At 35.8% G+C, this 26,856-nt stretch overlaps 1 protein-coding gene across 2 annotated transcripts in view; it reads right to left on the bottom strand.

The window, feature by feature from the left end:
- LOC132558786 (cytosolic phospholipase A2-like) overlaps positions 1-25,678 on the bottom strand; it is a 50,786-nt gene extending 25,108 nt beyond the window's left edge. Inside the window, exons 1-2 of one of the 2 annotated variants that reach the window (XM_060223391.1) lie at positions 25,535-25,678; positions 4,807-4,863 (exon numbers count right to left, since the gene is read on the bottom strand). In XM_060223391.1, the coding sequence (XP_060079374.1) occupies positions 4,807-4,863; positions 25,535-25,641 (164 nt within the window). In that variant the 5' untranslated portion in view covers positions 25,642-25,678. Of the gene's footprint in view, positions 1-62; positions 96-4,806; positions 4,864-25,534 lie in introns of those variants that run through there. The other variant, XM_060223392.1, reaches the window with a different exon arrangement.
- Between the last annotated feature and the right edge of the window lie 1,178 nt (positions 25,679-26,856).

The following is a 26,856-nucleotide window of genomic DNA, read 5'->3' as shown; positions in this document are numbered from 1 at the left end:
TTTCAGATTTCTTAGTCAATTTCTTCTGATCTGTAAATTTGAGTCATAAAATACGTAGTTACCAGGTGTTGACCGGATAAATGCACGCCAACTATCTGCTAAACCGTCCTAAAGCTAGCCACTACTATTTAATAATTGTCAGTCGACAGGCAGGGAGACTCTGACGTCATCGAACCGGAACCAGGTCCTCACCCGATATCACTTACCCTCGGCAGTATACAGGGGGCGTCTCAAAAGTTTTACACCTCTACTAAAGTATGTGAAACTTTTTAAATCACTTCTCAGCCATTCATCTCGTACATAGGTAGACAAGATATGAAAAATTCGCCATTTGTGCTCCCGTCCTTGTCATGGTAATATGGGAAAAGAGAATCGACACAGAATGGCACCTGTACTATTACAGGAAAATATATATATAGTTGGGGGGTTTTTCGGTCGATAATCTGAGACTTCTAATTCATGGTAACAACATATTACATAACATGGCATAAACATGTGGTTGATTAGCATTACAAACGACAACTTAATTTGTTGCAAGACCTTTCTTGTGATTTACTGCAGAGAATGATGTGGTCAGTTTAAGTTTTCAGCTGTCAAGATTTTTGATATACATATTAATATCTTTCTGTCAGACAACACTGCTACATGTGCATTTACAGTTTTTCATTTGCTATAGTGATATGTATGTGCATAAACCTTTGGATGAGAATTGGTGCAAAGTCCTCGTACTTAAAACGCTGCATCTCCGTAGTACCATTCGATTAGAATAAGGAAATTGATAAAGTATTGCTAAATATAAAATCGCACCATACCTCTATTTAATCAAATATTAGACTGCATAAGTTTGATTAAAACCTGTCTCAGCCAACATTCGACTTTCTGCATTCCTTTCAAATCAACATTCAACTTTCTGCATTCCTTTCGAATCAACAGACAACCTTCTGCATTCCTTTCGAATCAACAGACAACTTTCTGCATTCCTTTCGAATCAACAGACAACCTTCTACATACTTTTCAAATCAACTTATAACTTTGCACATTCCCTTTGGTTTGATACATTCGTAGAAGCCTGATGATCTAAACTTCTTACTGTAATGACACTAGCATACATATCTATATCTACTCGGGGTTAATTCGCCGTCAATACTTTGTGGAGACAGCTAATCCTTTAAGACAACAAATTTATAATACCATAGTGTCATTACTGTACCTTTAAGAACTAAACGAGATTTCTGAGGAGAGGACTTGGTATATTGTCACGACTACACACCTTCGTCCTCCTGTTCAAGACAACCCGGTTAAAAAATACGTGCATACACACACACACACATGAATACGTTAAAGAGCGTGATGCGGAATTACCATAATAAACGAAAGAAGTACAAGACTACAAAAACAAAAAAATAACAAAATTACTTGCACATCCTTAAACTTGACAAGGCCAGACATTACTTACCTAACAAAGAATTATATAACGCAGTGTTATGTTACACGGACTTCCTCGTCTTAATCAGCGCGATTATAAGTAGGCACTCTTATTGAGGCTGTTTGTGTATGCAATCTATGTGAACAGATAAAACTGAATTTCCCCAGTGAAACCTAATGCTGGACAAATCACATAACTGTATCATATAGAACAAATATACTTCCTTTTGCCTAGGTCACATCCAGCTTAAATTCTCATTAAATTTCAACTATAAATAGTTGCGACTCATGTTCGTTCACTGCATTTCATAGCCGACTGTATACGTGAGTTATATGTATCTCCGTGTTCACATATCTGTAAAGATCATTCATCATTATCATTCAAGATTTCAGAAGTTTATCTAATATTACTTATGAATATTTCATGTTAGGCAATCAACCACAACTTTTCATCTAACGCATGAATGAGTGTGCGTTTCTGAAAATTAGAAAATCGTGATTTTCTTTATTGTATTGATAATGCCGAGGAAGTCACGCCCTCCAACTATTGTTAAAGGTAAATAGTCCAATGCTTTATTGACTTTGTGTACTTAAATCTAACCTTCCGTAAAATCCAGCGTTAGTTAGGTTTTTTATGTATAGAAATAACTATAATTGTAAGTATTTATCAAGAATGTATACACAGTTTGGGTGTTAATAACGCGTTTTCTACTTTTGAAACGTAGACAAACACGTCTGCGCCCCAGTTAATATTTCATGGAGTGTAAAGTGTTTTGCGAGGATTCAGAATAGCTCGTGAACACGCGACAGATTCAATATTATCAACATTGTTAACTTTACAACGTGTCATTATTACATTGTTAGAGGTGGGGAAAGCCTGGCAGGTGGAATAACGCAATTAGTTACCCAGAGGGTTTTTGTTCGGGGGAAATAGGATAAGAGAATGGTTGTCTATACTTCTGAATTAAAATCGTTTTGATCTTGTTACTCCCCACCCCAACTCCTACCAAGCCCCTCCCCTGCCAAGTACATTCGAGTAAAAATCGTCTGCTTAAAAGTACGGTTGAAGGGAGGCAACTTTGTTGAAGGTAAACAATTCCAAGTTGTATCAGAACGAACTCCGAAAGAAATTGAAATTAAGGACAATATAAGATTATATCTATTTACCAGGACTTTAGGCAATGGTGTATAGGATTAAAAGTGGTTCACCACCGTGCATGTTTTCTACCACTTTATTTCAGTAGTTTAAATCGAAGTCAGTGACCTAATTATTTGTTATATAAGGTGAGGGTGTTTGTACTAGGACAGTCTGTGCAGTAAGAAGGTTTTACTTGTCTACCAGCGTCTTACTAGCCGTGATAAATAAGACCCCAGTATCTTTTGTAACCCATTCTTGTGGCTTTACCATAATTATATACAGTATAGTCATGCAGCAATACACGTGTTGCTATGTCTGATGTAAATTCCACCCGGAACTATATAATTATGTACACAACCACTAGACACGTCATCATGGTACATGTAGTGATGCTAATTATAGATGTATCCTGAGTTATCGGTCATTATCTATCCGCACAGACAGTGCTTATAAAATTTGGGAACAAAGTATGGACTTCCCAAGTCGTTATAGCGTAGAATTTGATATATGCCCACATTGGAAGGACAACGGGTCCCAACTTATCCTAATCACATAATCTGCCTGAATTCTCGTGATTTCGACCATGTAATAGTTTTTTGTGTATGTCACCAGTGTAATAAACCCGAGATTGGCGTTAATTGGCAGAGCCACTCAGAAACCCATTGTGATGTCTAAATGTGGACGATGGCGTTACGTCATGAATTGAAAGTAACATAAAATAACTTCCTCCGTTTGATATTGTCATCTACACCGTGGCTTCAATGCCTGTCAAATGAGTTATATGTTAAACAGAATATTAAATCAATGTCTGCATGATATTAATTTCCAAGACTCGTTTCAAAAACCTCATAAGAAATGAAAACTAATCTAAGATAATATGCATATTATACGATTGCCGTGTGTGTTATAAATGTGTAATATAGCCAATTGTGACGTCAATTAATTTATTGTAATGACGTCACATGTTCACAGATTCTATTTTGACAGACCAACGGGTATCAAAGATACAGAGTCGAAATGACTTCTAGTTTGACCCAGAAATGGCCTTTCTCTGCAGTATTTACCTGAATAATCGATTATGTGACTTTAAATTCGTTTCCATCATCCAATCATCCTTCCAGCCCCGAGTCAGACGCTCATTACAATCTACCATACTACAAATACTGACGATTTTCAAAGGCTATTTCACGTGGGATTTTCCCAATCAAAACTAAACTGAGGAAAACAGACTTATAGTATGTATCAATGATATATTAAATATATGTATGTTTGTAAAATTGTTTGTTCATGTTAAAAGATTTGTTTCGTTCTGATTGATATCGATCTTGAGTTTAAATATAACAATACCGTGAAGTTGATTAATTGTAAATCAGTAGATGTTTTCACGAATTGGACGAAGGGAGACAACTCAACACAATCGTAAATAACTAGCTGTACCACGTCATGCTTAAAGTCAGTTTTAAAATTGATATGCATACATATTTATTTTTTAAATACACTTAATAACATACCAGCACTAAGCATGCAATTTAATGAAAATAATACAAGTCATAGAATCATTAAGATCCATGCTTAAAACACGTATTCACATGTCTTTAATACCCATTATCGGTCTTTTGTCGTCAACAATGGGCTCATTTTTGTATAGCCGTTAATAGTCATACATATTACATACCAGGAAAATATTATACTTCAGAGTCGGTTCAGTAAACAATTATCATTATTTTCCTATGTTGCAAAGAAAAAAGAAAAAAACCTTCCGTAGGTAGTTATTTTTTCAGAATTTTCTCTTACAATGTACATGTCAATACAATTTAGTGCAATTAGGAAACCACTTGACTATCAAACGATTTAATGAACAATAGGATACCTTTCACCCACCAAACGACTGGATGAACAAGTATACCCCGTATCTTCATATACGTTAATGAGTTATCGCTCTTAAACGTGTATTTTGAGTTGCCCAGAGTTGTCATTCCTTGTACTAAGAAAGTGAGAGCTGTGACCAGATCACGGGTAATCATTCAGCTAGTTATCTACATATATTTTTATCTGTCTGTAAACAAAATCTCAATTATCACTGTACACACTACAGTGAGGTGGGAAAACCTGTCAACCAATAATTTTAAGTATAAGAAATATTGTCGTGACGATGTTCTTTAACAACGAAATAAGTATAGGTCAGTCTACGTATTACATTTGTGTACATGTAACTATTGTAACTAAGAAGAAATACGACTTACTTTGGTTTCCATTCTTCCCAGTACCAAGGGAAGGGAGGAATCTTCTGCATTCCGTATCTGTGAAATAGAGGGAAAACCATTAACTCACCCGTATGGCATTGAGTATACATTATATTTACAAGTATAGATATTTCAATAAATAAATGTATATATATTGTTTTACAGAGAATGTTTTCAAAAAACATTCAACTTCAACAGAACGAAGCTCGCAAGCTATACGGCCATGCCTCTCACATAGTTGTTCATTCGAACGTCAGACATAAGGTTCAACTTTTTTTTATCAAATTTATACCTACTAGAGGCTGGTACTTGCACATATACCTCGAGGTGATGACATTAATATAAACAATTATATTAAAGAGACATCAACATATCATATCTATACGCTTTGTTAACATTTCGGCACTTAAATGTTCGGTATATTCAATGCAATAATGTATGTACCAGTAAGTGTATCTCACGACTGGTCATATCGAAGTATTGTAATAACTGTTCGCATAGAGACAGGAAAAAAAACAATGAATATGCCGAGTTATTAAATATAATTTACGGTGTTTCATTATTCATTTAATTTCTTAGAATAATTCTACTAGAAGGAGACTTATTGTAATTTGTAATTTAATTTAACTATTAAATAAGGTTATACTGAACGAGCTCAAACGTTAATGATGAAGAACTTTAAATACATACCACATGGACATGAATAATTTGATAAAGTTGACTTGGTTAATTTAAGTTTTTTATTGATCTTGAGCCTATCGTTTCCTCGGATTAAAACAAAACATCATCAGTTTAACAGTATTTACAATATACTCATACATGTCCATCATCAAAAGTGTCATAAAATGCCGAATACTAAATACAACCGGCGAAAGCAACCATCCAGATTAACTGGCTCCTCAAAACATCAGCTGCTTTCAATTTCTTTTGTTAACGTTAAACAATTCTATCATTTTAAACACACTCGGATTTTAAAATAACTTTTCAAAAATATATTTCACCCGTCAGAATAGCGATGACGTTTCAACAAGATATTTTAGTATTTATACCGAGTTTTATCTAACTTCCTAAACCCTTCAACATTCATTTGTACTCACTCAGGGTAGACCAAGACCTCATAATAATGTATAGCTGAATATTATGTAATTGTAAAACGTTTTTAAAATCTCTACACATCAAAACCGGTAAATACCTATGGCGTGCAAATTTAAAATCTGAATAGTATTTCATTACAGTTCATTCACGCATATATACAATACAACACGAAATACAGAACACACTAGCAGTACACAAATATGAGGATTTGTAAACAAATTTTAAGTACTTCATTCTGAATATTAAATCAAATAGAATATTTCATTGCAAGTATTGTCAGTGGCGTATCAAATGCCAACAATCGTTATTGTATCATAAATAATTCATATTTATTTACTAATTGAACTAACCGCTGACCGTAGCACCATATGATAGATATATAACACATACTTACACTGGCATTATGAAGCGTAGACACTGTAACACTGTGATCACTATCGGATATTTAAATATTAAACTACGGCGAGCGTTAGTTTATATATGGCTAGAAAATGGCCTGACAGAGAGTTGACGCGCCTCAGTGATCCCGGATCTTTATTTACTATAAACCAAGGGCTAGTCCACTATTGTAACTTCACATGAATGGAGAAAATATATGTCAAATGCGGGGGTGTGGAAAACTGCACAGTAACGAGGAATTCCCCTTAACATGGAATGTGTATTCTACACATATACCACGCGATCTAACGTGAGATAGGAAGTACTTACAGGATAACAGAACAGAAATTCAAAGAATTCACAGTTTATTTGATAAATAAGTTAATACGAGAATATGTTCAATTTTCCAGCGTTAAAACACATACATGTACAATTGTCTAGTGTTGGGACGTGAAACACACAATATATGTACCATTTCATGTAAAGATTATAATTTCAGGAAATTCGACATTTGTGAAATTTAAAAAATCGCTATTTTGGAATAAAAGTAGGTTAACACAATGGACATTTCACCTTTTTCTAGCTAACTAGAAAAAATATATATTTCACTTTTTGACCTGCTTGTTTGCTAGGCGTTTTACGTCATCGCAACAACCAAGCATATTTGAAGACAGTGTAAACTCATTTAGTGCCATCCCACTGAAGTGTCATAATACGAACACAGAAGCTTGACAATCCACTTAACCTCTTAATACAAATACCAACATAATCATCTTTGCTTCCGTGCTTAATCTCGGCCTGGGGACGGAAGCCGTGGTTAATCTCTGCTTGGGGACGGAAGCCGTCGTTAATCTCGGCCTGGGGACGGACGCCGTGGTCAATATCGGTCTGGGGACGGAAGCCGTGGTTAATCTTGGTCTAGGGGATGGAAGCCGTGGTTAATCTTGGTCTAGGGGATGGAAGCCGTGGTTAATCTCGGATTGGGGACGGAAGCCGTGGTTAATCTCGTTCTGGGGACAGAAGCCGTGGTTAATCTCGTTCTGGGGACGGAAGCCGTGGTTAATATTGATCTGGGGGCGAAGCCGTGGTTAATCTCGGTCTGGGGAAGTAAGCCGTGGTTAATCTTGGTCTACGGGATGGAAGCCGTGGTTAATCTCGGCCTGGGGACGAACGCCGTGGTTAATATTGGCCTGAGGACGGAAGCCGTGGTTAATATTGATCTGGGGACGGGAGCCGTGGTTAATCTCGGTCTGGGGGCGGAAGCCGTGGTTAATCTTGGTCTAGGGGATTGTAGCCGTGGTTAATCTCGGTCTCGGGACGGAAGCCGTGGTTAATCTCGTTCTGGGGACGGAAGCCGTGGTTAAGCACATTCTGGGGCGGAAGCCGTGGTTAATCTCGGTCTGGGGACGGAAGCGGAGGTTAATCTCGTTCTAGGGACGGAAGCCGTGGTTAACTGTCGGTCTGGGGACGGAAGCCGTGGTTAACTGTCGGTATGGGGACGGAAGCCGTGGTTAAATGTCGGTATGGGGACGGAAGCCGTGGTTAATCTCTTTCTGGGGACGGAAGTCGAAGTCAAGTGTCGGCCTGGGTTCGGAAGCCGTAGGTAATATCGGTCTTGGGACGGAATCCGTAGGCAAGTGTCGGCCTGGAAATGTAAACCGTGGTTAATCTCGGTCTGGGGACGGAAGCCGTATTTAAGTGTCGGTCTTGGGGGTCCTCTTATGATTAAACATTGATCATCATTGTCAAAAGTTAATGGGCATTAACAAAAATAAATGAAAAATTTGAAGAATAAAGAACAATCCTTTATATAGTCGCCTCTTAATAGATCTGAGAATGCTGATTATAGCGAAATATATACATTTATGATTTATATAACCGCACAAGATCGAACTAATTCACAGTACATGTTGTTTCTATGCTCCATTAAATTACATCATTACATAATGGCAATGAACTATTACAAATGAATTATAGATGGTGTATATATCTATAACTGTATTCAGATTGCAAATGAATGTTCACCTAAATCATGATAATAAAATTTACTACAATTTCCTTAACGAATGTTAACGAGTAAAAACGTATCATTGAGACAGTATTGAAGAGACACATCCGTGTTAGTACATGTTTACATGGTGATTGTTATGTAACAGATCGGCACTAAAAAAACTGCTTAAATAAAACTTGGATCGTTATTGGTGTATTAAATATAAACTGTCCACCCATTGGTCAACTGTCGAGCAGTCGGATTGCTCTACACATGACTAACGACGATACACATTGTGTGTTATCCAAAAGTAGAATGACGTTAAGGAATGGGCTTGGTGCATATTATTGTTATCTATCGTAGTCACAAGTAGGACATGTGTATCGCGTGTTCAATTTCAGGTTAGCAGGTTTCAAACCGGCATTAGATCGGCCAGTGAAATGTACAACGTCATGTTAAAACACTTCATTATCTAGTTTAAGCCCCCAAAGATATTACGTTATATTGTTAATATTATTATCCAATGCCCATTTCCCGTACTCTTTCGAAGATGAAGTGGACAACGTGTTCAGCCACAACTCTCCTGTCATCTACCCATGACTGTCCGGCTTGAATTCATCACATTCAACCTTGGCGACTTCTGATTCGCCGTCTAATCTATGTTTTCCATCTGTTTCCGTGTGTAGTTATTCTTACTCAATGTAAGGGAAATAATTCGCACCAGCTTGCAGGAGGCGGACAGACTGGCATTTGATTTTGCCATGACAACATCGAAGGATGAATAGATCATAATTGATCGTAACCATGGAAAGATCTATCCTTGGTTCCATTCGGTATTTCCCCAAAGTCTACTTTCTTTTAAGAAAAATAAGCATTTCGATGTCATTCTTTATTGTATAGTCACGTGACTTTTTATATTTTCAAGTGTTGTATTATTTTTGTCTGAAGATGTTAAGGGTTTTAGTTAAAAAGAAAAAACACATGCGTTTATCAAAAAAGTCTGGTTTGGGTAACATGACTCCTGTTACATATGTCCTGAATCGCCACATTAGAAATAGCCCAATACAACAAATGTTACTTTTGTACAGGTAAACACGACCCAAAAATAGGCGTAAAAGGCAGTCCTATGCTCTGTTTGCAGAGACTGTGTAACGCGCCCATTTATAACAGGTTGCTAAAATGAAACAAGCACACCCATTCTGTTTATCTTGCACGGGTTTCCAACATATACACTTCGATATTGGTAGTGGTGTATCATCGTACTGGATGTCCTTTGTTTGTTGTAAACACATGGTAATAAAGAACGAATGTTCAATTACCATATTTCACACAACAAACAGAAAAAAATCTGAATTTGGTGTGCTTGCTTGCTTTTTTGACAGAAGCAAACACGAAATAGAAGATACAAAATATTTACTGAACAAAGTAATGACTCTAACAACAGTTCTGTCAAGAAACAGGGTGGACGAAGTCTCGAAACACCTTCTTCTTTCCAGATACACCAATGATATCAATGTTCGTGCAATAATTTGTATATAAAAAGATCCCTCAATTACTTCGTCAATAAAATCACTCGTCACTTTCTGCTATTGCCGATTACCTGTAGGAACCCTGGGTAAACAATTAAACATAAACAATGTTCTATCTGTAATTCCACAAGCATTCAGTTGGTTATGATACCATACTTCAGCTTTAATCAGTGTGGACTGACGCCAGCTGCACTTCCACTACCTGATTAGGTTCACTAATCCTGGTTTAAGAGGTGTAGTGGAAATATCTGGTTTACTGGCCTCTCCGAAGTCTGACACAGCTCCAACCAGTTAATGGTCATTTTTACCACCTGACTATGGACATTCATTAGTTTTGATAGTGGTACCACATACGTCTGACGACATCCAACTGAGTATAGCGCCATGATGAATGTTTGTTTAAACATTTTCATGAGTCCCAAAGACAAAATGAGAAATAAGTCTTTTAACTAACGAAGTAATGAAGTCTATTGTTTTGAAACAAATAGTGCATGTGATTTTTAACTTGACATATTTTATGGGAAGGATTTAAGTTTTAGCGATCGAACTTTTTGACAAAATATTACAAGAGTGACACGATTCTGAACTTTGTCATTGGCTGGAATGTTATAACATTACTACAGTTGAATACAAAGCTGTTCCCTCGGTAACAATAGAACTCCGTCACGAGGTGTCGTGCGTTTTCCTCTCGGAGCATCTTATCTAAACGTCGTTTCCGGGGGAAGCCAGACTTTTTAAAAATCCATGGTGAAATTGGAGGTCCAGTAGTGGCTAGTAAACGATATTCTGAAACCAGTCAGAACAAGGGGAAGGAGGAGTGCAGTATAGTATGAGGGGTACAAAAAGTGTATTAAAACTGGAAGCAGAAAGTTGGCATATCACACTCTATCCCGAGGCTAAGAAACAACACTGTTTAACCTAAAGTCCCATAGTGTAAATGATACCGACGCTGATGATAAACCTGTTTCTTGGGACAGATATACGACAACAGGTGGTCAGTGATACTCAGCGTTCGTTATAGAGTCAGTAAACAGGTAAACAACAAGTAGTTACTTACTTGTTCGTATTCATGGCCGACTGAGGTACAGCTATATCCCGAGAGAGATCTAACACTACACGACCCTGGTGTAGGATTAAGGCTCTAACGGTCACATTAAAATTAATACCAGATAGACGTGAAAGTTTAAGACCTGTGCCATTGCATAAGGAACACAAATACACATTAAATATATACATCGTTTCTGTCTACTACATCTAACTTCGATACACAGATTACAAGTTTAAAAAGAATATTCTAATTTTTATTTTTATACATGTTTTTCATTACTTTAAATATGGATCTATTTCTATGGGTTTGAATATCTCTCCGTCTATCTCTGTTTATCAAAAGTTATTGGAATGGATAGTTTTAATGGGAATAACGAGAAAGACGTCTTGTGGTAGGAACTGATTTCTGGGTACATGCTTTCATATCAAAGCATTTAAATAATAAAAACTATATATAGAAAATATAGTAACATGAAAAAGTGAAAATAAAGAGATAAATAGAATCTTTGCTCCTGCTGAGCGTCGAAACAGACACCACACATACAGCGAGGACCAATCAGGACAACTGGTCAGCGGTCAGATAAGGTCATCGACTCAGTCCTGTTGGTTAAGGCAAAGCAAATAGGACACAACAACGGAAACCTTGAATTTTGAAAATACCATAGGAGTGATTTGAAATTGATATGTTACGCTCAATGCGATTACTTTTTTCTATATACTAAGATTGTGTTAAGGGTATATGGCAGCACTAGAAACCTTCGGACATAATGTAATATTCTTTCTTTCTTTTCGAAATTATAATATCTACTTACATGTCTTCAGTGTATGATTTCTTTTCGCCGTCAGAAGAGTTGCACATACTTAAACAGTTGTGACCTGTGTAATTCTGCTATGCCTAGAAACAGGAATAACGAGTGTCGAAGTTGTAAACAGAGCGAGAGTAAATTTTGTTATCACAACAACGGTTTATATCAAAGGGATACAATTAGTGTCAAGTCCGTGTGACTTGGTTAAATTGGCTGGTAACAATGGTCACTAGTTCCACAAACATGTAATACCTGTCGGATGCAGACAGAATACCAATGGATAACACCAAACAACCGTTCGTGTTCTGATACCTGTAGGCTATAGAGCCCATTGTAGTAGAAAACGCCATCATGTGGGACCTAGTTCTGTCGTTACTATAAGACTTGCGAAATGCCATGAAGTTATTTCATTGTGAAGTGCTCGACTGTAATATATTTGGCACGTGTGGAAAATAATTGATGACGTGATGAACTTTGAGCTGACTGAAACTGCTAGTCGTTATTGATGTCTCGATGTCATATCACTTTGTATGTTAAATGCAATTCGAGGCTAATATGTAGTTCAAATGACCATTTTTTTGTAAAACTTCACTGATCCATGGTCAGCGAGTCAGAAAATACCTGTATAAAGGGGACACATTGAAATCTTATTGGAAGGACACATAAGGAACTTTGAATTCCTCAAATATTCTCTAGCTTTATCGTTCCTTGTGTCTTGGCCCACTTTCCTACATCAGTAAAACAGCGCTCAAAGTTTCCTTTAAAAACGTTTTCATTTTCTTCAGTTAATCATGAACTTATTTAAGTGTATTTCCCAGCACAACATGGTACTTATTTGCGTGCAGAACAGAATTTATAATTATAGGGTTACACCCTGTCAGAGACAATAACATAATTATATTCTTAAAAATAAGCAAAGGAAAAATATAAACCATTAATTATTTACTTCGGTTGGGATTCATTGAAACAACAACCCCGTTTACGCTAATGTACATGTGGTTCGGATTTTGAAGTTCCTGATAAGGTTGCTTTGAAGAGAGACCCTCGCCGTTCATACAATGCTTTGAAATAGGAAGATATGTTTTTCAAATCATACCACAGACTAAGGCTGCATGGGGTTTAGGTCTAACCAAATGTACGTATTTCAGGAGTAAGTACACCATGTAAAACAGACTTTTCGAGTGGGAGGGCAATAGGTCACTTGCTTCCCACACAGATGTCAAGGTCATTGTAAATCACACGTGTTTTTTTAGATTAAATCGTGGTCTTGTTTTTTATATGGTTAACTTAGCGATAACTAAATACTGCCGTTTCCATGGTACCGATAAGTTAATAATTGTTTTCGACCTTTTTCAATTGAATCAAACAGCTTTGTACCATGACTTTCGGATATTAAGGTAAGGATGCAAAAATCAACTATTTTCGAAATGTTATGATATGTGTATGAAGGAAATAGAAAGGGTGGTGAAATGTTTTATCTAATTAAACGTTTCTCCGTTTCCCAGTAACTTATACTTCAAGGATACGCGTGCTTTACAGATCGGCATTACAGCATCACACGACTACAAAGTCTGTGTGATTCACCTTGTATTTGTCTTTCCCATCAATACTAGATATATAACTACTATTAATTATTTACCAGACTAAAACATTGTAAATGAAATCTAACCGACCGGCTCGTATACGAAAAACATAACATATATCCTAATTTTCTAATTTATGTTGGTCTGGTCTAACAAATGCATTTGTTATGGTCACGTGATTGGTCAATTAGGTTGTCTCCTCTCAGTGAAAGTTCACGACATTAGAATGCTGGTGTTAACTCATACATTACATAAACCGGTTATAACACCCGATAGACACATTCACCTGCCGGACCTGTAATCTATTTATCAACAACATGTAACAGTAACACAATAGGTACATGTTTATGTCATCAATGTAGATATGTGTCACCAGATTTCAAGCCTTCAGATATTGACAAATAACACGGATGACCTCTTCAGGACAAGTAGCCATATTTCTACCTAGTGCGCTTACACTTGTAGTGTACAGTTTTAACGGAATACGAATGAACGGTAGCTATGTAAACAGTACCGACGTAAGCCTGGCCTGTGTGTGTCTTTCCCTTGTTAGTGTGTTTACCTATGTCGCTATAATGAGACCGAAATTCACCCTATGACCCGGTGTTTCTAAACACGAGATGTACACACGTGGTTATAAAATGGTTTATGATGCCAGGTTAAGTGATACTGCTCCGTCCTAGTAAAACAATAACAGTCATTTCACCATAGCGAGACAAATTCCTGATACATATTTATCTTAGTTACGTAGGGCACAATCACTATGTTCGGTGTCACTGGTTTATACAATATAAACTTATGTAATTTACAATATTAGTGAAACAAGTTATCCAAATTATACTAATCACACAAAGTGTCTAATTGTGGGAGGAGACTGGAGTACCAACCGCGATGATCGGGCAGGTGACACCTCAACTTTTCACGCCCGTTCGAGGATTCGAACCCCGGATGTCTTGGTAAAAATCGAGTGCATTACCAATGCACCAGCTGGGTCTAGCCATGTTGAGAATTATTAATTTATAATTGTCACAGCAATTTTGTAATAATCCAAGTTCCTCATACCTTATCAAATCATGATATCAATCAGACACCATGTGACTCTGATAAATGATTGATCACGTGTCTGATTTGTAATAAACTGCAACATCACATTCTCTCGATGTACGAAACGATTTATCTATTGATTATGGTTTCTGATGCCGCACCCTCTGACTTAAGACATGTGATATAACAATACAATCCTTTAGAAAACTGGGCGTTATAGATATAATTCTATTGTAAACTGTTCCAGCGGTACAATACTGGTACTTTATTTACATCATTAGGCATGCTGAAAATTTACGTGATCCGTCCATGTGTAAAATGATAATAACCATGTAGAAACACATTAGATATGCTTGTAGATTTTGTTATGTTTTGACATGATTTTAGCAGATAAGGAGTAAGAAGGCTTATAACCAGTTATGTACTAACAAAATTTCTTTACTCTAAACATTCGGTTAACGGTATCATGTTTTATGTATACAGAGTGAATAGATACACAAATGGCAAAGCTAAATACACAGAAACATATGTAACACACACACATATATCTCACCTGTGTACAATATTCCACACGAGATCCAGGTAATATGACAATTAAGGTTAACACACACAGACGTATACCCATATAGCCCTGCCACGCTATAGAATATGATCTGTGAAGCATGTACTACCGGTTCCGGCGTAGCCCGCTATGGTCTAGTTAGCATCACCGCGTGCATCGCTACTAACATCTAGATTGTACGTGTATGGCGAAATCACTGATGAACAGTAAGGTAAAATCAAACAGAATTCTTATTGAATCGTGTGTTTGGCTTCCGGCGCAGACGAGAATAGCGACAAATGTTATATTCACTTAAATCACCAGATAACACTGAAGCGTGAAGGAGACTTTTCATAATGATATTTAGAAGATAAGTTGTGAAAGGGAGGAATACTTTAAGGCATTGCCTGTCATATTCTTAATACATTTTCTGAATGAAAATAAAGCAATAAAACAAAAATGAACTAGTGTTAAAAAAGGCTTGGAAATATAAGTAAATTTTTGACATCATACAGTTTGACGTCACGCTTGACAATGAGACTACGTCATTTTAAATTGGCTGTTTTACGAGATATTCTATCATTTTATGCCGTTTTATTGTAAGGCTCGCTAACAAACCTGTTTTATATATCATTACACATACTTTTAAAAAACTAACTTATTGGACTATTTATAGCTAGCTGATGATGCTGGAAATAAATCTCTATATTTGGAGATAGGATTACATCTTCTATCAAAAAACTAAAAGCGACCACAAGATATCTATTCAATGTATAATATCCTACTATAGGATAATCCTGACGCATTAATAATTGAGGTGTTCTCATGAGTGATCGATTCCATGTTAAATGTCCGCCGTACATTTATACTGGTAATGCTCCAAATCTTAATTTTTAATTTCCGTATTCCTAACAATTTTGTTGTTGTTGTTTTTTTGTTTGTTATTTAATGATGAAAATTTATTTTCGGAGGTAAATTAACGACAGATTTTGAATAGGAATTTGGTACAAATAGGGTGATTTATTTATACCTACTAGTCTACCTACAATGATATATTTCTGTATTACTGAGAGGAGAATACTTCATAAGTTGTATAACTTTTGTCTAATCAATTAATCGATTTGTTTAAAGTTAACAAACAACAATAACAAACACACTAACATTTCCGCTCCCGCACCAACTCCTAAATATATGAACTTTTCATAATACAAATTGATTAGAAATAAATCGTTGTGATCAAGATGTCTTCTGTTCGCTGGTTTTATATATTTTGTTAAATTTGATATACTAAGCTAATGTTTTGTTTTCCATGGACAACAGCGGAATCATTTTAAAGAGACCTACAAAATTCGGCATGAAATGGTCTTTCAATGACAGAATGAAATTCATCCTCTATCTCATTCACATAACATATGGAACAGACTCTGTAATACCTTGACATTTGTAGTATGTGGTACGATATTCTAAATCTAAAATCACAAGGTCGAATTTTTTGGTACCACCAGAAATGTCTTGTCCCAAGGAACACACATGTGAAATATGAAAGTCCTATTTCTACCGTGCAGTAGTTATGGACAAGGTTAAAGTTGACAACAGACAAACAAACAGACAAACAAAAACAAGAACACAAATCTACACGGGGACTCATGGAAAAGTACAAGTAAAATAATAGCATGTGTTCTAGAAGAGAAAGCATCTTCTGCTTCATTGAAGACACCCGCTAGGCTATGTACATATTGGCCAATCCATGTTAGTAATGTTACGTTCTCAAATAAAAAACAAAAAATAAACAACAACGGAGCCAACAGGTAGGGCTAACTATCGAACACCAATCACGTCCAGCTTCATGTCGCACGCAGAAATAGAATTTTTCTTAATGTCATCACGATGACGACTGTAAAACGTTCCCATAATTTTCATCAACCTGTATCTTTTGAAACCTTGTGTTACGAGTTTGTCCGTCAGTTCACGAAAATCGTGATAAGTAGAATAACTTATTTAATATTACAGCATTATGGTAACCCTAAATTTCAGACGAATAGATAAAGATGCAAGCGGTATATAATATTGAAGACAGAAAATATTGTTTCAAAATGTAAATAACATTTCTTTCAAACCTTCATAACTTTAGATAATCCATAACAACCCTATTTTGCTGTTGATATGTCTTACGGATTTTTACGTGAAATTTTATGAGACGCCGAGATAATTGATCATCTACAATACATAATTTAACCGCATTGTCAGTGCTGTATTCAATAACATCTTCAGTTATGTCTGAGGATAAAGACTTAGCTGTATACCGGAGTCTAACACACTTTTTAAGAACTTCTGCTAAAATTGCCACATCATCCCAGTACTTCAGTAAGAAAACTATTTCAATGGATAAATAGTTCTTCTGCATTTCACAATCATTCATATATAGAGACAACATAAACGGTGACATCATTTCCTAATAAAACAATGGAAGCAGCTTAACATTATTCCATCGTATCTTTTACACTAAACAATATTATATAATGACCTAATTATTGATAAAATTTTCTCCATCTATTTGTTTTCTAATCAAATTGTACTTTAGATTTTGAACTACTACCGTGATCAGAAGTCCCTTTGCTGTCCCTGAAGCAGTCATGCACTTTCTTTCGTTTCGTTAATGTCTGCTTCGTAAAGTTTTTACGTGATATACAAAATAACACATCATAAGTAAACATCACTTTCCTAAAACTTTTGTCAAAATCATTAAATGTTTGGTTGCAAATATATGTATAAATATTATTCCAAGGCAAGACACCACCCCCATGCCTTAATGATTATTGATGTCACTAACATCACATTAAAAAGTGAAATATTTCCTTGACTCCATAAACAGGGGTTATGGACTGAACTGAAATTGTTAAATAACTTAGACACTGCTGGTGGACTTTAAGTCTCCGAGGTTTGTCGTAACAAACACGCCACGTTTTCATTCATTTGAATAGTGGCACAGCTAAGAATATGCACATGTACTTGACGTTGTTCTGAAATAATCTGATAATATCATCTATATTTGATTGTGGGGCTAGTGTACCTCCCCATCTAGATAATTTACTTTTCTTTCGATCACTTTGGAAACGCCTCAACTATCATCAACCGGTTAAAATCTCTGAAACGTCACAACTATCATAACCAGTTAAAATCTCTGACACGTCTCAACTCATCATAACCAATTAAAATCTCTGACACGTCTCAACTATCATAACCAATTAAAATCTCTGACACGTCTCAACTATCAGAACCAATTTATAATAAAAACAAACTTAAGTGTCTCTGTTATTAGCGCGCTCACTTTGAGAACGTTTGAAGTGAAACCCGCGATTTTGACGTCATGAGTGTTTAAACTGTGTCACAATCATGATTAAATGGATACAAATGACGGAGAACACTTTCCCAACTACAATTACCATTCCAGGGATCGGAGAAAAGTTTCCCACATTCAATGTTTAGAAACTGGAAATCCTGTATCATTGTTGAACACACCTCATTTCTAAACAACACAGAAGGAATGCAGTATTCCTGTATGATACAGTTACACTGTTACCAATACCAAGGGAGATCAACATATTGTTTACGTACTTGTAGTGAGTATTTTGGGATGGGATCGGCGGGTATTGCACCAATAGGGTTTATAATAAAATCTACTTGACTCTTTAGAGATCACAATAATCTCTTACTGAATACCTACCGCCAGTATTTCTAATACTGACCAAAGGGTTTTAATCTATTGAGCCAATTGTTAGAGAATGTAGCGGGAGAGTGTTAATCTAATGGGTGACGCATGTGTTGTGTGGCTAATAGTTTAGTCAGAATCTACGCTGTATATCTATATATAAAACGTGATTGTTTACGTTAAATGTTTGCACCAATAAATATCCATGTACGTCAAATCCAATTTTCGATCATTATAGCGTTCAAACAATACCCACGAGACATTTTTTTCTGTACTTTCATATGCTTTATTTCATAATCTATATGTAGTATATATTTTTGCTATAAAACATCAATACACTTCATGATGTATACTAACCTACATATCTTTTTGATATAAGATATTATAAACATTCTGTACTATTGTAACGTACCTATTTATACTATTCTACATCTGTACATATATATATTTAAAATTTCATATTAACATTTTTATTTTTCTACATATATTGACCCTGTTATTTTATAACTTGTACCTACGCTATGTACACACACACGTTTCTATATATTTCTTATACTCTTAATTCCTATATATTCAGTGCTTCCTTAAATAACTGCTAATTTGAATATATTATATAATCAACGCACTATCAATACAAACAAATGCACTGTATAGATACTAGCCTACATTTTGATACACTAACCTACATACTGATACACTAACCTACATATTGATAAACTGACCTACATATTGATATACTGACCTACATACTGATACATTAACCTACATATTGATATACTGACCTACATACTGATACACTAACCTACATATTGATATACTGACCTACATATTGATATACTGACCTACATACTGATACTCTAACCTACATATTGATATACTGACCTACATATTGATATACTGACCTACATACTGATATACTGGCCTACATACTGATATACTAACCTACATACTGATATACTGACCTACATACTGATATACTGACCTACATACTGATATACTAACCTACATATTTATAAACTAACCTTCTTATTGATAAATTAACCTACATATTTATAAACAATTGACAAATTACATATTGATATACTGTCCCACATATTGTTAACTAACCTACACATTGATATATTAACCTTCATCTTAATATACTAATACATCTTGATATACTAATACATCTTGATATACTACATGTTAATATTTATCTATTCTACGTATATTGATGTAAATGTAAAACACAGTACGGCACTGACTAGCGCCTCAGCAATATTTACTGAGACAGGTGATTTCATATGTGGACTTACGTATAAATTGTTGTTTTTTTATTGAGGATGGTGAACTCGGACACGACTTAATTGCTTCTGAGCGGAAAAAGAACTTCAACACAAAATAACTTATTGGGAAGATTGAGAACCTGAGCAAACATTTGAGAACCGGGTGCGATGTACAATGTGGCTACTGATACGGCTTGAATGCATTAGTAAAGCCATACTCTGGCATATTTTTTTTCTCAATAGTTGATTGATGGTTTCGTCTTAGTACACATAATTCGTTTTATGTTACTTAGTTTAGGACGTGGCAAGCACATTAAATGTAATATAAACCACATCCCCGATCTCCCCAACCCCAATTCCTAACAAGAACAGAAGAAAATACCAAGGTGTTGACAAACATTCTCGATGAACAACAGAAAGATTTATAAGGAGATCCCTGAAATAGTACAAGGAGCATGAGACCATGCACTCCGAGATGATTTAGAAATACTTTCTGCTTCATCAACGACATCTGTCTTACTAATCTTGGCCAAGACAAGTAAAGACACAACCTAGAAGTAAGAACGGGAAAACTATCAGATATAACACATCTAATTTCATTTTTCAGAAGGAAATTCACTATTTGCCGTTAATATCATAACATTGACCATGTCACTCCACTGAAGTTTCCATTCCTGAGAATATCTCGAAAACCCATGTAAAGACAACTAGAGTAGACAAGCCTGTCAGTAGACATATTGTGAACTATTAATAAGCGTCTTGTTGACATTGAATACTAATGAGATAATTATTGAATACGTGAAGTCCCAGTCTCGTACAGTAGATAAACGTAGATACAAGATTTATAAGAGGGTCAAGTAGTGTGAACCCGCTTTCTGATGTTTGAACTTATTATAGTAAGGGACATGATTTCCTCACTATCCAAATCTATGTCACGGCCTAAATTTCACTAAATTTCATCCAAATAACAGAAACGTCCATTATACCAGATGTCTGAAAACGCCTTTTCTCTCATCCACAATTGTATATGGTCTCTGTCGCGTCCTGTCAATTTTATGTAGTCTCTGCCGTTAAATGTAAATTGCATGGATTCTCTCGCAACCTATAAATTGTAAGGAGTCTCTGTCACACACTGTAAGTTGTATGGAGTCTCTGCTGCATCCTGTAAGTTGTATGGAGTCTCTGTTGCATCCTGTAAAAAAATTGTATGGAATCTCTGACGCACACTGTAAGTTGTATGGAGTCTCTGTCGCATCTTGTAAGTTGTATAGGGTCTCTGTCGCACACTGTAAGATGTATGGAGTCTCTGTCGCACACTGTAAGTTGTATGGAGTCTCTGTCGCACACTGTAAGTTTTATGGAGTCTCTGTCGTACACTGTAAGTTGTATGAAGTCTCTGTCACACACTGTAAGTTGTATGGAGTCTCTGTCGCATCTTGTAAGTTGTATAGAGTCTCTGTCGCACACTGTAAGTTGTATGAAGTCTCTGTCGCACACTGTAAGTTGTATGGAGTCTCTGTCGCACACTGTAAGTTGTATGGAGTCTCTGTCGCACACTGTAAGCTGTATGGAGTCTCTGTCACACACTGTAAGCTGTATGGAGTCTCTGTCGCACACTGTAAGTTTTATGGAGTCTCTGTCGTACACTGTAAGTTGTATGAAGTCTCTGTCACACACTGTAAGTTGTATGGAGTCTCTGTCGCACACTGTAAGTTGTATGGAGTCTGTCGCACACTGTAAGTTGTATGGAGTCTCTGTTGCACCCTGTAAGTTGTAAGAAGTCTCTGTCGTACACTGTAAGTTGTAAGAAGTCTCTGTCACACACTGTAAGTTGTAAGAAGTCTCTGTCGCACTCTGTAAGTTTTATGAAGTCTCTGTGGAATCCAATAATTTGTATGGAGTCTCTGTTGCACCCTGTTAATAGTATAAAGTCTCTGTTGCACCCTATTAATAGTATAAAGTCTCTGTTGCACCCTATTAATAGTATAAAGTCTCTGTTGCACCCTATTAATAGTATAAAGTCTCTGTTGCACCCTATTAATAGTATAAAGTCTCTGTTGCACCCTATTAATAGTATAAAGTCTCTGTTGCACCCTGTTAATAGTATAAAGTCTCTGTTGCACCCTATTAATAGTATAAAGTCTCTGTTGCACCCTGTTAATAGTATGTAGTCTCTGTTACTCTGTCAGTTGTATGGCGTCTCTCAGATCCCGTGCGTTTCCCCTGGATGATTGCTGTCAATTCATGAAACTTGAAAATGACAAAGTGCAAGAAATAAAGTTTGAATTGCATAATATAGAAAAAAGTGGTTTGCTAAGTATTTTTCATTTACAATGATTTTTCGCTTCTCAAAGTATGGTACCTAATTTAACAGAATATTGTATTATCTATACGCTATTGGGAAACTATCCATTGTTGAAATGTAAATGATTACATATGATCACGTTGATGACGTTACTGCTAAGGCCACTGCATCTACTTCCTCGTGAAGTGGTTACAGACGCTGCGGTTACTTGTTCTCCTATTACATATAAGTCTCTTATAGTAATTGTCATACAATGTATCACACTAAATTAATATAGAGGCTATATATATATATCGGTTAACATGGAAATGGCGCCATTTTCATAATTTAAGAGATGGTATATAAGATAATAAAGACATATGCAAATACAGTCTACAATACTTTAATACTATTTATCATTTGTATCACACCAATCACTATGGTAAGTATATAAAACGTGAGAGTGCACCATTGTATGCGTTTTTGCGGCAGCAGTGCAATATTTGTGTATTTTGTCTCCTGAACTTTTCAAAAGATATCCATATTTTCACTCCTTGGCAGCACAATACATGTATCAATATTAAGACATGACAAAGTTTTTGTGACAATCGGTCCAGTGACCACATTTGAAATGAAAACATTGAACGTTGGGATATTGGCATATACAAATGTATATATAACGTCAGCCCCGCTCAGTATTTATTTATTTTTTTTTTTTTCATTTTCATTTTCTGATTCACTCCTCTATTCACTTCCCTGTAACAACTCACATGATAGTATCAAATTCCTTTTCATAATCCTTTTCATAGACCTTCCCATCTGTAGTGGTATTCACATCCGTGTTATAATGGGACTGTCTTAAGTAGCGAAGCCGTCCAATACACAATCAGCATCTGGCAAATAGTTTTATGTCTTCCAGTAATCTGATAATTCCAATAATTACACAGAGGTCTGAATTTTATATCGGGTAATTATTGTCACGTGTATTTCTATTACAACATCTGTTAGCTCAAGGTTGCTATTACATGTTCTTGTATGTATCTGTATATGGCGTTGATACACGTTTTCGGGCAAATTACCAGTGAAAAAAATGAAGTGAAAATCTTGTTACAGATAATTGATAGTTCATAAGTGAATGATACATTTCGATTTATATCTCGAATCGACTCGTAAGTGAATGCTAAGGGCAAACTTTGTTGGTAAATTTAGAAGGTGTTCAAATATTGACTGGGGTGCAAGGGTGTGCACTTCCTACATAGATAATGTTAAAATGCAAATATTGATCAATCCACCTAATAAGTGCCATGTTACCAATGAGAACAAGACAACCAATAACGAGAATTCCAGACACATATACGAGCATCTAATACATCGGATCCGATATTGTCAAAAGGGAAACAGATATTTTGACAAGAAAAATCTGTCCCATAACCCCATCAACATGCATCTCTCGTTTACCTTCTGAGAAAATTCATTTATCATCTGGCGACATCTTTTACGGAAAATACAGCTGAGAAAGAATAAAAAGAAAGCAGAAATATAACCATTCAGAAATCGCAAATTCATTAAAGGCAAATCGTAATTATTACACTTATACAACTGCGTCAGAAGTTGCCTCTGTTGGTCTCTCTACTGTTCCTTTCTCTGAATTCAGCCTTGTATGACGAGGAACGTCCAACAAATGATCCAAATACAATTTAAAGTTAACCAGAAGCTCAATGCCTCTCTCGGCACCCCTGCTCATCCCTCCAAGCTCTGTTGAGTAACCCATGGGTGTGTCGCCTAGAGCTCGGTGGTGGCGCACTTATAACAGTAATACTTGCCTAAGCCTATGACTGTATATCTTACTATGATATATTTTGTGTATGTAATTTTGATAAATTCTTTGAGAATGCCAATTTGTTGATTGTTCAGAGCAAAGTCAGTCCTCTTTTGACGCCAGCACAGTTCATTCAAAGTCTCAAAGTACACATTATCAGATCGTAGTACGCAATATTAAGTCTCATGATGACTTCTTGGGAGAAAACAGACAGAGTGGATAACTCAATTCTGACAGAACCACAACTATTTAATTAAATGAAAACACACCGTATCATATACAAGATGTAATGACTTTGCGTATTACCCCATCTAATAGTGATATAGCTTATTATTTTAAGTCATGGTTAGAAAATTAAATGACGTCATACATTCTCTGATCACAGTATTGTGGCAAAGGTTAGAGCGTAGATATAGAACCGTAAGGACGTAGAATATATGCCAGTGTAATTGGTCCTATGATAACAATTTATTTTATATTTCATATGTATATTATAAAATTCGTTTCATCTTATGTACCATGTAGTTCCTTGTTAAAACAAAATCATATTGCATTGGAAAATTTTGATGACACAAGTATATCATATTACTAAGTGTTGCAATACCAAACTTACGTATAAGATTGAATTACTGGTACACATAATAGTACTTTAAGATGATCATCACGTTGCAATTTTGAAAATCTTTAGGAACGTAACATAGTCAATATTTCTCATTGTATGGCTGTGCTAAGTTCAAATAAAAGATGTAAACTCACCAGTCCATTGTGTAATGCCAGATCCTGAACTGCGTATTGTGAAGTTATATTGCCAATTATGTAAAACTTTTTGTTGGTGCTTGCTTATACAAAAGATGAAAATTGAAAATGGTAAATATAAGCATTCATCCGATTTCAGCTCGTGTGAATATGATTCCAGCTGGAAGACACTATAACAATGACGCGTCTCTGAAAGCTGCACAACGATTACATAATTCAAAACGAAGATTAAGGACAAAAAAATCAATGTCCAAATGACCTCCACAGTATTAAAAAAAAACAGGAAATAATATATATTATCAAGTGTTTCGGGAGACGTACACATTGGATCTGTACCGCAAAACACAATAACATCTCCTGTCAAAACTAGGATGGTATGTAGGTCACTGTTTGACGCACAGTGAACCATACTATATAATAATAGGCAATATTAGCTGGATACTATGATAGATACAGAAATCTCCTAGTCACGATGATGACAGTTGCTCTTTAATAAAGATTGATTTTATCCTTTTATCTTATTAGTTAACAAAACAAGACATTCAAAAAAATTCTATAAGGAATACAGGCATGTAGTCACCACTGTTTAGAGCCTGGAGCGTTTCCTCCACGTACATTGTGTGCTTATACAGGCACATGTGTCCTAATGCGCTGTACTATAATATGTTATTCACGTGAGAATTTAATAGGATAGTAATCATTATCTGAAAATCATCTTGGACAGTTCCCGAATATTTGCATTCATGTAACAGTCACAGTTAATGTATGAATAGTACTACTGGACTTACCTCAACGTATATCGTATTCAGCAATTAAACATCGATGTCTAGATATTATATATAAAGAGAATTCGAAATAAAAAAGGAAATAAAGCGGCCTTACCTGAACATGTTGAGGGGAGCCAGTGGCATAACTAAAAGAAATAAACTTGACACGCGCTGACGTAAAACACCTTTCTCTGTATGTAACGTTAATTGATGATTACACATGTAAACGTTGACATTGCTTAATCAATTAAGTCTTATTCTAATTGTACAATCTAAGAATTAAAGCCTTGTGTCACATAGAAAAGTTTCCCATATCTTCGTATGCTTACACAACGTCAAATAAAGAGCATAGAGGAAACCCTTGTTGAAAATGTCCGGAAATGACCTGCTGTCCGGCATTCGAGAAATATTTACTGAGTGATACAAGCGCACTTAGGACATGAATCGAGCATACAAAGCCATACAGAGTGGAAAATATTGACACCCCCATAGCATTTTAATCATAAAGAATGGGCTGGATGACTTGACAACGGCAAATAAAAGCGGAAACAGTTTGTCCAGTTTCATGTGCAATGGAAAAATAGCCCAACATCTCTGTAGTATCAACTAACGATATCACGTAACATAGTTGGTTACACGCATACAAATATAATATATTACAATGTATATGGTGTGTAGATATATTACCGTATTTCTAAGACTTTAAAACAAGAAATATTACCCTCATTTCAAGCTTTCTGTTTTAAGTCCTCGATGTAAGATTTACGTCTTCATATGACCCTTGATATGGCCGTTAAAATAGTTACTGGTGTGAAAATGACCTTAAGATATCTTTATAACTGCACACGTAGCTTGTAAATGACCTCATGATATTTGTATGGACTCAGTGCAAACAAGGATGTATTGTTAACGAGTATCAGATGGCAGTGAGTATCACTGGTAGGAATTAAATAATAAGATATATTTATTTCCTCGTTGTAAGAGAGTACACATTGGTAGCTAGTAAATGATAACATGACATCTTTATTTCCCCTTGATCAAATGATATTTTTATATCTATGTAAGTGAGTGCAGATTGTGAGAAAATTATTTTTATTATCTCATCGTGAGAAGTCATGGTTAGCGAGTGAATGACAGCAGATATGTACTCCTTCATCGTACATTGCTACTCATAATCAGTCTACTTAACGACTAAACACAAACATTACAGATGACAACACGATGACAAGCTTGGACGACTACACCAACAAATGTATGTTAATATACCATAATCTGATTTTGGTTTTACTTGCGAGTCCTTGTCAATGATAGAATTAAGAACCCTACTCAGCTTATAATTTTGTTTGTAGATTGGCAACTTAATATTTTACAATTTTTAAAAAATAATTCTGATGAACTGCCCACACCAGACCAATTTATACTCCATCCCATCTACGC

The sequence above is a fragment of the Ylistrum balloti genome, unplaced genomic scaffold (assembly GCF_031769215.1).
Source record: "Ylistrum balloti isolate Yb309-2 unplaced genomic scaffold, AGI_CSIRO_Ybal_v1 Utg370824, whole genome shotgun sequence".
Taxonomy (NCBI): Eukaryota; Metazoa; Mollusca; class Bivalvia; order Pectinida; family Pectinidae; genus Ylistrum; species Ylistrum balloti.
The sequence above is the reverse complement of the archived record's forward strand: the minus strand, read 5'-3'. Positions and strand labels throughout refer to the sequence as shown.